This window comes from Euprymna scolopes, chromosome 24, assembly GCF_053919585.1.
Source record: "Euprymna scolopes isolate OS-2025 chromosome 24, ASM5391958v1, whole genome shotgun sequence".
NCBI classification, from domain to species: Eukaryota; Metazoa; Mollusca; class Cephalopoda; order Sepiida; family Sepiolidae; genus Euprymna; species Euprymna scolopes.
The window spans coordinates 89307392-89320575 of record NC_136505.1 but is presented as its reverse complement, the minus strand read 5'-3'; the positions used below and the strand labels follow the sequence as shown (position 1 = coordinate 89320575).

Here is a 13184-nt window from a genome sequence, read left to right as displayed (position 1 = left end):
TTTAAGGGGAGATAATTGTCATGGCTTTATTTATTATTTGATTTACGAGTCTAAGGGCGGTAATTGGTTTAACTTAATTTATAAAAAAAAAAAAAAAAAAAAAAATTGATTTAAGTTGGTGTTATTATTTAATCTGGTAGTTGAGTTATGGCTGTTGATAGGTTCTTGTATATTTGGAGTTTTTGATACTGTGCAGCTATAGATAACATTTTTAATTTTACATGAGCCTTGTAGGGGACATTTATTTTTTCTTCTACAGTTACAGTCCGATGTATTTTGTATAGTTGCATTTTGTAATTTATTAATTTTATTATTATTAGAGCTAATTATTTTCTGATGAAGGTTAGGCATAGTAGAGTAAGAGACTTTAATTGTGTTCTTATTGAAAATCTTATTATATCTATGGGGGGCTTTAAAGTTCTTATCTAATATTTAAAAAAATTCTCTAGCTATGTTTGTTTCTAGGTTTTTGGAATATGGGGGGTTGAACCATAGGATCTCCTTGTGTCTATTCTTACGTTTGCGGGTTTTAGTTTGTTGTTTATTTATATTATTATCTAATACAAGGCTCATGTAAAATTAAAAATGTTATTTATAGCTGCACAGTATCAAAAACTCCAAATATACAAGAACCTATCAACAGCCATAACTCAACTACCAGATTAAATAATAACACCAACTTAAATCAATCTACCGATCAATTATTAACCAACCCACCACATTATAATCCAACAATAGACCTAACGGAAAATAATCATAATAATCAAGAGGTAATATATATTGGTTCCACATCTGGCCCAATAAAACATAGAATTTCAACGCACAAACATTCTTTTAAAAATAACTCTCTATCAAACCAAACTACTCTATCCAACTATATTTGGCAACTAAAAAATAGCAATATTTCTTTCAACTTAAAATGGCAAATAATTGAGACTTGCAAATCATATAAACCAGGAGATAAATTTTGTACATTATGTACAAAAGAAACCCTAAAAATTTTAAAATATGAAGATATAAAAAGCACAACCAAACTAGTAAATTCAAGACACGAGCTTCTATCATGTAATCATAAACGTTGGTTTAAATTTAATAAATATAAACCACCTTAAATCATTAAAAATTACTCATTAGTAAAAATAGATTTTTTTTTTTTTTTTTTTTTTTTTATAAATTAAGTTAAACCAATTACCGCCCTTAGACTCGTAAATCAAATAATAAATAAAGCCATGACAATTATCTCCCCTTAAAAACTTGCAAAAAAAAAAAAAAAAAAAAAATACTCTCTCTCTATAGATATTAACTGTAGCGTCTTTAAATCAAAATACGCTAACGGAAACAATTTACTGCACGAGCGTCGCCCTTTTAAAATTCATCATTCAATAAAATAAAAAGCTATAGCAAACATCTAAATAACTACTTTAAATACAGTTCCTGATTTCAAAAAAAGAAAAACCAAAAAGTAATTATATATCTATATATTTTTAAATCAAATTTATTATGTAAATTCAAAAAAATATATATTTTTTCTACTCATTTCTATCTCTAACCTATACCAATTTTCTTATTAATTTTCTTATAAATTTTAAATCCAAACCTTTTACTTCAATTTTTCAGATTCATCTGCCTTACTTTTAATGCTAGGTTTATTTTTGGTGTCTTTTCAATTCAATAGAAATCCTCCTAAATTTGCTGATGAGGAGACCGTGCTTACCAAAAAAACTATGTATAATTGTTCTACGTGACTTCATGTATACTACAAATAAAAAGCACGGATTTCCGAAACGATCGTACAGATAATTGACTTTGTTGTTGTTCCTTCTTATGAAACTGATTTTTAATTTAATTAAATTTTGATTTTAAAATTTAAAATTTTTTTTAAATTTTTAAATTATAAATCACATTACTTAATATTGAATTAGCTCTAGGACATTTAACTATCGAGCTTATTATATATCTAAATTACAACGAGCATTTCCTGTATTTTAATTAAACTAGTAATTTCACTATTACATTAAAATACACTTAGCTCTTTAGACTATTATTCTAATCTCCTTTAAATTATATATATATATATATATATATATATATATATAATATTAATAGTATGTATTATTTATTTTGTGTGTCATTCTAACATCCGAGTGACTGTCGTTTAATTATTATGGACTTACATTTTTTTATAATAAATAATTTTACCAAGAATTCTTCATAATGGTTTGATTATAGCTGATGGCACTCCAGTAATCTTTTGTTATAAATAATTTTATCAAGAATACTTCATAAGGTTTGGTTTCAGTTTCGATTATAGCTAAAGGAACTCGAGTTATATATATATATATATATATATATACATTTTTTTCTTAAGTTTTGGTTTCGGTTTTGATTCAAGCTGATGCACACACGTCATATGGATATATTTTTTTATTTTTGAAATAGCAACTTTATAATATATAAAAATCAGTAGAACATTAACTCTATAATAATTTATACGAAATCTGTAAGAATTAAAATATCATATTTAAGCGTACTTTACAACTGGGCTATGCAGGGCGTCCTTGCTAGCTTAGATAAATACTTTTGCAGTTTTAATAAAAGAGCTAGAATTATATCAGAACGTCTCTATTTACACTGAACATGTACAGAATGCCAACATCAATATATTACATATAAATGAGTCCACTGTGGAATTTTCACAGGTTCCGCTAGTGTATATATATATATATATATATATATATATATATATATATATAGATATAGATATATATATATTAATATTTTAACCTTGAGTGCATTAACTTAAATCCTTACAAGTTGTTTCAATAGATGGGATAAAGATTTTCCGTTTATATTATCAGATGATTAAAGTTAATATATATATATATATATATATATATATATATATATTTATAGTTATGTCTCGGAAGTAGAGTGAAAAGCACATCTTATTTTTCTTTTATTAATATTATTTTTTTCCTTGTACACATGTTTGTGAATTATTCCATGGATTTCTGCCGTTGGATTATTATGGACCATCTTCTTCCAATTACGGTATTTCTTTGGATTTTACTTGTACAAATGGAAATTCTTTTAACTTTCTTGAAGTTTTACATTTGGATTTTACCGTCACTGGATTTTTTATCTTCCACCAGACTATCCATTGATGTGTAATCACCTTTTTCTTTACCATATTCCCTCTGCTTAACTTATTTTGTTTTCAAGTAAGATCTTTGACTTACTTGTTGTTTCATCAAATACTTCTGCATGCAAAATCCGATCCCGCATTTTGCTAATTCCTATCCTCTGATGAGAAGGAGAGTATTTCTTCGAAACTCCGCGGATTAAGGACTATTCATTTATTTAGTGTTTCCTTTTCAGATTAAATATGTTTTTAACTCATTTCAAAGTGTTTTTTAACATATTTTATTAACTATATATATATTTAAAATTATACAGAAGGTCAGAAAAACATTGGTACCGTCGGTTTCTAGCCTAACATAAGGGGGACCAGTTAATGGTAAATTCCTCAAACAGAAAACAACATGGCTGACGAGAGCCTAACATTATTTATGATTTACCATTAACTAGTCCCCCTTATGCTGGGCTTGAAACCGACGGTACCAATGTTTTTCTGACCTTCTGTATAATTTTAAATAAATAAATATGAAGGTCTTATATTGAAAAAGGTTTTTCTTTGTAATCGAGCACTTTGTTGGAATCCTTTCCCAAAAAACAGTAAACATATATATATATATATATATATATATATATATATATATATACACACACACAGAGTAGCTGCCTGTATCCTAGGGTTAGTATTGGACTACATGTTGAATATGATTGTAAATTTCCTATAATTAATTCCATTATTCTGAAGGACCAAAAGTATTAGTAATAGCCAAATTTCAGTACTTGAAATCAAGCAGTATGGTAATCTGTTATTATTTGAATTCAATCAGGAAGCAATGCAGAATGTAATTGGAGGGACGCCTTATTATGCATGTTCAAAAGCTGGTTGAAATAATGGTGGAGTTAAAAGAATTATACCAGTTGATAAAAGAAAGCAACGTTAAAATGTGACACTTGACAATGGAGGATTGGAATGATGATTTACTATTTAGGTGGAAATTTTTTATTTTTTTATTTATATTTTTAAATATATTTTTTCTAGGTTGGGAAAATCGTTGGTTTGAAGGATAAATTGTTAAATTGGTCGCCGCCATGTTGATTCGGAATGAAACGTTATAAATGCTTGAAAAAAAAAAAAGAAAATTTTATTTTGCCTGGAAGGAATCGCAACTTTATCCTATACCAACTTAATCACTGTAGTTTTCCAATTTTTCGTCTTCCACATTTATGCTGTTTACCCTTCTCAACACGGTGAGAGGACTTGATGAATAGAGAGTGGAACTGTTTGCTACCTTCTGTATGGGAATACGTATTTGAGAGAGACATTCTGTTTGGAATAAATGTAATAATTTTTAAACCGGGCTGAAATGTAAGCATTGTTTCGTAAAAACAAGCTTTTAGAAAATGGTGATGCTCAAAGATTTGTTTATGAAGTGTTTGGTTATTTTTTTCTATTGAAACTGTAAAGACAGGAGAAAGTTAGATATCATTTTATTAGTATAGTAGATATACCACTTATATCCATTATGTGATAATCACAATTTCATCCTCTATTCTGGTGCTACCAGATCAGGCTGTCTGAAGATATTGGCTTCCTGAGGCGAAATGCACCTAACATTGATGCTTTTTGTTTTTCTACTTCCTTTTACAAAACTTAATTACGTTCTGCAAAACCAAAACCAAAAACAGCAATCCTCCTATTCCCCCTTTTCTTTCTTCCCATTTCTTTTCCTTTTCTATCTCCCTCACTTCCTGACTGGTTTTCTTACATAATTTAAAAAAAAAACACTACTACTACTACAAATAGATTAACGGAATTAGAAGACATGGAAACTGAAGTTACTCCTCAAACAAAACAAAAAATCATCATGAATTACAAGATAATCCAATGGAATTGCTGTGGCAAATTACAATGAAATTTTATTGTTGCAAACCAAATTTAATCCTTTGGTTATTTGTCTCCAAGAAATCTTCCTTAAGAATGAGGACAATTTGAATATAAAACACTATCAACACTATAACTACATTCATAATACAGGACTTAATAATACTGTAACCCTTTTCCCCTCCCATTGTAAAACCCAATCATATTCTGCAGGGATAAAATCCACTATAAAACAACCAAACCAAACGCAACAAACTAGTGATTGAAGATACAAAGAGCTTGGAGAATAAAAACCTACAAAATAACTGGATGCAACATGAATATTATTTCCAAAATAACTGGATTCGGCATTAAATAACATGAAAAGGGTTGATATGCCATAAAACAAAACAACCAAAGCAAACCAATAATATCATCTTAATCACAATAGTTCTCCAATTTTCCTCCCTCCACATTTATACTGTTTACCCTTTTCCTTCAACAGCCCATTATTTTGCTCTTAATATAGCTATCGCTAGACATCACATTTCTAATATGTTATCTAGAACCTTTTCTCCTCTTCTGATGAGAAGCATTAGTCTTTGAAATACCTAGGTATAAAAAGCATATATATTTTGATGTGATTTCCCTGTTAAATGAATGATTAAATTTATATGCATTAGTATATAATTTTATATTGTCGTTTTTTAAAAACTTTTTTTTCTCTATATAAGCTCCATCTCAATTATTGAGCTTTGTCTTTCCCTAATAAGTTTTCTTTTTAAAGAATTTCTCTAATTCTTCTTTTTTTTTTTTTCAAGGAAAACACCACTTATCAAGGCCCGGAGGCCACTCGAGTATAAGGGTTAAAGAGTGTACAGTGGTCAAAAGGACAATATCATAGTAATCGTTAGACGTGTAAAAGTCTTGGTTCCTTCCTCATATATATGTCTCGTATATATTCTTTGTTCGGCTGTCACAAAACAGACATTAACTCCCACCTCACACACACACACACACACACACACACACACACACACACACACACACACACACACACACACACACACACACACACACACACACACACACACACACACACACACACACACACACACACACACACACACACACACACACACACACACACACACACACACACACACACACACACACACACACACACACACACACACACACACACACACACACACACACACACACACACACACACACACACACACACACACACACACACACACACACACACACACACACACACACACACACACACACACACACACACACACACACACACACACACACACACACACACACACACACACACACACACACACACACACACACACACACACACACACACACACACCTCTGCTTTATTTACATTAAGATTTTTTTTTTCCAGGGAATTATATCCTCATGTGAAAGTTCCGAGCCTCGAAGAAGCTGTTGAAAAATGTCTGGAATTGAAATTGAAAATGTTTATCGATTGTAAGAAGTCTTCTGCAGAGGTTTGTCGTTTTTATTTCCTGACTATCAAGGGTCACCTGACCCTGCCTGGAAGCAAAATACCCTTAAATATATTTTCATTCAGTCAAATTTTGTTTTAATTATTACAGAGCCAATTCTCTATTGAATATTATATATATATATATATATATATATATATATATATATATAACTACTTAATTTACTCACTTAAAATTAATATACGAAAGTATAAATTTATGCCTAAACTTTAAGTATTTACTTCAAAAGTGCTCAATACGTAGGTAGAGCTAGTTAGTAAGTTATAAAATATATATGGCGATTAAGCTACACTGAATATTCCGCGTTTCATCCACTCTAGGACTCTTCAGGATGAAACACGGAACATTCAGTGTAGCTTAATCGCCATATATATTTTATAACTTACTATATAATAATAATAATAATATATATATATATATATATATATATATATATATAGTAATTGAATTATAGTAAATAATTATGTCAGCCCCTTTAAGAAACTCGTTTCTTATCGTTGAGCACTTTCAGTTGAATTAAAAGTCGGTCAATTTAGCTCAAATGCGCAGATAGTCATATAATAACTAGATCACTCTGACAGACGTTAAAAGCATTTAAAAGAATAAATGTTTAAATTTCAATCATATTTCTCGCGATTAACGATAGCCGAATGGATTAGGTTCTTGCTAATGAAGCTAGACATGGCTTCTGTTACCGGATTCAAATCTATCGACTGGTGTTAATCGTGACACCCTGCATTGATGATTCCCAAAAGGATGAAACACTAGTGTCTGTAGGTATTTAATTATTATAGTAAAGAATTATATATAGCATTATAGATAAGACAAAGTCATATATTGGTATACACAGATTTGTTTGTCGATGTAATAAGGAAAAGCTATTAATATAATTGGGGGAGGTGTTATATGCTCTTTATACCAAAGTATTTTGAAGCCTAATGCTTCTCATCACTTCTAACGAGAAGCATTAGGCTAGGTTGCAAACATTTCAATACAGTATCAGGCTAAGGGGATAATTGAGGGGATATTAAGATATCTGGAATATAGGGGAGTGAGGAACAAGGAGCATTTGAGGCATCTGAGGAGGTAAATTTAAGCTAATGCAGAACTTGAGATAAATTTAGAATTATAAGGAATGGGGATATGAGAAATAGGGGATAATATGTGGGGGAGGATGGTGATGATATAGGGAGAAGGCACAAAGGGAGAGGGCTGTATAATGGGGCAAAGGACATAAAGTGATAGTTGAATAGAGTAAGATGAGATAGAATAAAATGCAATGAAGAGTATAGTAAATGAATCCAGTGAAAAAAAAATCTGGATACGAATGCAGGTAAAAAGTAAAAGGAAAGGTAAAGAGATGAACAAATAGGTGAGATGGAGGAGAGATAGAGATAAGGTAGAGTAAACTAAACTAGAATAACAGGCGATTTGAGCACTATAAAAGTGGTGGCGGGTGTCTATTTAAATAGACATTCCGACGAGTTATTTACGGGCGCCGATTCAATGGTCGAGTGGCAGAACTGCCGACTGTCAACATGACGGTTCTAGGTTCAATCCTTGGCTTGGGAAAGATGCTAGTCTAGCGGCACTGATGAGTTGTGATACAACGAAACAGGACTGTATGTCGATGACTACAAATATATATATATATATCCATTTATCTAGTGTTTCCTTTTCAGATTAAATATGTTTTTAAATCATTTCAAAGTGTTTTTTAACATATTTTATTAACTGTTTGCTCATATATATATATATATTTACATATACTAGCAGGCCGCCTGAAGCTGCCCGATCATAAGATACATTTGAATCTGATAGTAAAATTGATGTAGATTATGTATTTATTATTATAGAGAGAGACAGTTCTCTATCGATTATTATATTGAACTTAATGTATGGTAGTGAGATCCAAACTAATATATACAAGGTGTTCGAAAATGGTTGACCTTATTCTAAATGCCCATATCTCAGAAACAACTTGATGAATCTTAATGTTGAAGGTCATAAGTTGTTATTGGTTAAATTTACAAAGAAAAGTATGAATATTTGTTGGTTCTATGACAGGTTTTCATAAATGTTCAGTATAGGCGCCGCCTGTGACTCTGCACACATCGAGACAGTATTCGAGCTCATGCCAAACTCGCTGTAGCTTGTCTTCAGTAACAGTTTCCAGTGCAGCTGTAATTCTCTGTTTCAGTTCTTCAATGTTAGATTGAAGAGAAGGTACGAAGACTAGTCCTTTCACATAACCCCAGAAGAAAAAATCACATGGAAAAAGGTCGGGTGATCATGGTGGCCATTTCAGAAGCAAATCATCTTTTTCACTACCTCAATCGATCCATCTCTCTAGCAGAATCTCATTGAGGTAGGCTCGTACAGTGAGCTTCCAGTGAGGTGGAGCCCCGTCCTGCTGAAAAATGAAACTTTCGTCTTCATTTTCGATGAGTTGATCAATTAGCCAATTTTGGAGCATTTGACAATTTAGGTTTGCATCTTTAAATTTTTATTGCCAAGTCCTGATTTCCGATATCCCAGAAAGTTACGATTTTTTCGATTCTCGATTCCGATTAATCGTCCCAACACTAATATATATATATATATATATATATATATATATATATATATATATATATATATATATATATATATATATATATTTAATTGAAAGCCATGTTTCATTTTAGAACGGTTTCTGATGGGTAGCTAATTTGTATAAGTCCTGAGATGTTTATACATCTCAGGACTTATACAAATTAGCTACCCATGGACTATTGCATTTTTGGCTTGAACTGTAAAAGTTTGCAGACAAAGAGCAAGTTTCCTTTTTATGTAGACATGAAAAATTGTGTGAGATTTTTAAAATATCCAGTATGTTTTATTGAGTGATTCCGGTTTCTGATTGGTTGCTAGCAGAGTGTGCTTCCATTTGATTGGTCAGTTCCTATTGCCAGTGTCTATAAATAGAACCTTCTAATCTGTTCCGGCAGATGCTGCACTTTGAGACCATTGCCCTTGTAGCAATTGGTTATTGGACCATGTAGGGGCAACCTTATATACCATTCCCCCTTCCCCTCCCCTCTTCACTCCACATAAAAACCGATCTTGTGCCATATTTTGATTACGTGGAGAAGCAAATAAATACCTACCCTCCTATTATATCAAAAATATTGCAACATATATATAGATTTCAATAAAGTGTAATTTTTTAGTCCTGATATGTGACTGATTAGATTTGTGCTCCATAAAATGCCAGGAAATTTAGATGATTTAAACTTCCATGTACATATGTAATTATTGAAAATAGAAAACGAGTTTTGGTAACAAAAAGAAAACCAAAAATCTGTTATTTTCATACCTCTAACCTCCTTCAGGACTTGGGAATCTCTTTATTAAACTTGGAAACTTATATAGGATTTTTAAACTAATTATTTATTCCACTTGGGTAGATTATTCTCATTCTGTCACTCATAATTGAGTAGAAGAGTTATTTATTAAGCCGACAACCACCAAGCAGATGCTCGACCAGATAAAGGTTCAGATTGACATGCTGCTTCTGACAGTTTAAAGACTGGCACAAGACTTGTAAAACTGAGAGAATTGACTATCAATCTAAAAAATATGTTGGCTTAGAACTGATTTTTAATCAATGCTGTTAACTATTATGCCATGGGTCCAAAAACACAAATGCTAGATGAGATGTTAAATGTGCTTTCCCTTAGTAGCTGTTTTTTTTTTCATATCTTTTTCTTTTCTTTTTTCGTTTTTCTTTCTCTTTTTTCGTTTTTCTTTCTTCTTTTCTCTTTTTTCTCTTTCCTTTCTCTTCTGTTTTTTCTCATTTCTCTTTTCTTTTCCTTTTCTCTTTTTTCTTTACTTTTCTTTATCTAAAAGAACCCCAAAAATTAAATAAATCTTTTATATCAACAATAAAACTATATTTTTCCATTTTTTTTTTTTTCAGACTATTGTTGTTTTGCGGCAAATTTTCGATAAATATCCTGCATTGTATAAAGAAGCAGTTCTCTGTTCCTTTTTTCCAAACATTATCTACAGAGTAAGTCAGTTCAATTCATTTTCATTTTTTTTAACCAATAAAGATATTGCATTGACTCTTCCTTTAGATTGAATATAATTCTCCTTCCTTGAACACTTCTCATCTAATTCGCTCTTCCTCCTCCTTCTCCCCCTCCTCCTCCACATTTAACACTATTGCATTTTTGGCTTGAATAAATAATTGATTATTAATAAACAAAGAAATTGTAGCAGAGCGGTATTTTAGCTGTGGGAAGAACCAATGGGAGTTCCTACCTACAAAAAAAGAGAGACACAACTCCCTAGAGACTCATTCGCCATGAAGACTCGTTAACATACTCTCGATGCTACAACCTGCAACCACACAGTCAACAGGACACACTCAACTCGACGACTCGAAAAAAGACACAATCAACAACTGCAAACTTATTACAAAATAATTTGATATGTACTTTAGACATCCGAGACAACAAAAGTGTAAAGTTTTTTTTTTTTTTTTTTTTAAATTAATAAAAAAATAACAATTTTCATTAAAACAAAACTATTATAAAAGAAAAGGAGATTTAACAGCAGCCAACAAATGAAAAAAGGGTAAAAAAATTAAAATATTTAACAAATAAATCTTACCAAAGGCAAGATACATTATTCTTCTACCTACTTGGATAAGTTTTGTGTGATTGAACACATTCTAAAATGGCTATTTAATTGGAAACACAAGTAGTGCCGAATTTGTAAGTTAAAATGACAAGATGACTGACATCCTGACGTTCAACTTTGAAGTTTGGATAATCGCTTAAATCATGGAAACAAAACAAAATCCTGATAGAAATCCGCCCAACAAATGTCGCGGTGACACTTATTGGGTGGATTTCTATTTTTTGAATTTTGAGCCGTTAACGTTACTCAGAAGATGGCATGTTGTCAGCCAAAGTTGTTGTTGGTTTAACTTATTAACTCAACACTACTTGCTTTTCAAATTGAATAAAAGCTTTAAGTTTTGTTTTTTTACACAGGAATCACCACTTATCAAGGCCTGGAGGCCACTCGAGGATAAAGGTTACATTAGTATACATTAGTCAATGTGATTATAGCATAGTAAACATAAGTAGTGGGAATTTTGGATTACTTAGGGGGACGGTTCATCAAGAACTTGTTTACGTTGGACTTGAAAACATTGTAGTCAGCTGAAAAGCAGGCAAACAGAAGAGAGTTCCACACGCATGCAGTTCTAAGAAAGAAGCTTTGTTCATGGAATCTACATTTAGGTTTGGGCACAGATAAAGAGTGTGGGAATTTATTGATAGTGATTTTGGCTAAACAAGTGTTTTTCGTGAAAGTTCGGTGAGGGGGGGGACCATAGATTGGAGCTCAGATGAGCACTTACCATGAAAATAACGATAAAGCAGAGACAGGTTTGCAACGTCTCTTCTGTAGGAAAGAGGTTGCAAGGAAGAGAAAAGGGCATCTCCCACTAAGCTGCAAAGTCTATTTTGAACTCTGTCAAGGTAGGATAAGCTGCTTCTAGCCACTCCTGCCCAGATTTGGCGACAGTACTCCATTGCTAGTCGAACCTGGCTTTTATATAGGTAGAGAATTGCATCAGGAGTGAGATATCTACTGGAGCGGTAGAAGGATCCTACCATTTTTCCAACAACCTTAGCAATGGATTTGATATGTGTTCCATTTCAGAGCACGAATAAAGGTCAAGCCAGAAGCTTGTCAAAACATGAGGCCTCCCCAAGACGAGATCCATTCATTTCAATTGATGCCAGATGGGCATCAAAGCGTTGATGATGTAAAGATAGAAGTTTGGTTTTAGATGCATTTTTATGTTAAAACTCACAAAACTCATCTTGGTAGGTAGAAGAGTAACTTATCTTGCCTTTGGTAACATTTATTTGTTATAGGTTTTTTTTTTATCCTTTTTTTTTTTTCATTTGTTGGCTTCTCTACTAAATACACAAAGAAAATTTTTTAAACACAATCATATTGTAGTTAAAGGAAAGTAACTCTTTCATTTTATTTTAATTATCACTCGTTCTATGTACGATAAAGAAACTCTCCAAAATCATCTATATCTATAAATATAAAAGCGAAAATGTATGTATGTTTGTATGTGTGTTCGCTTTTTCTGTATGTCTACAAAAGGCTTTTTTTCAGAGAAGCGGTCGGTCGCCTATCAACTTTTCAAAACTTTTTATATCACATATAAATCATAATATCTCATAGTTAACAACGAAGCTCGCCTGTCTATTTAATTTACTCGACTTTGGAAAGATAAATATTTAATATTTGTCACTCGCTGCATGTGAGTTAGTCTTTTTCCTATAACATCTTGGGAAGCGTTCCCGCAGTAAATGAAATATTATCCCGCAGTCAAACTTGACCTCATTAACTCATTAAAACCGGCACCTGCCAAATCCAAGTAATTAAATAAATTCAAACGTGCTTCCATTAGCATCTCGCGGTGGGGCAATGGTTAACGTCGCACTTTTTTTTTTTCACACTTTAATTTACAACTTTGCCTCAACGGTTCGGGTTCGATCCTCATACTTACCTACCAAAACATTTTTTTTTTAACCCCACCCCCGGAGTTTTCACACACA

General features: G+C 31.9%; 1 protein-coding gene across 1 annotated transcript in view; it reads left to right on the top strand.

The window, feature by feature from the left end:
- LOC145246830 (glycerophosphodiester phosphodiesterase 1-like) overlaps nucleotides 1-13184 on the top strand; it is a 74517-nt gene that overhangs the window by 44397 nt on the left and 16936 nt on the right. The window contains exons 3-4 of the mRNA XM_080108668.1: nucleotides 6423-6528; nucleotides 10508-10600. Of these exons, the coding sequence (XP_079964794.1) occupies nucleotides 6423-6528; nucleotides 10508-10600 (199 nt within the window). The remainder of the gene's footprint in view (nucleotides 1-6422; nucleotides 6529-10507; nucleotides 10601-13184) is intronic.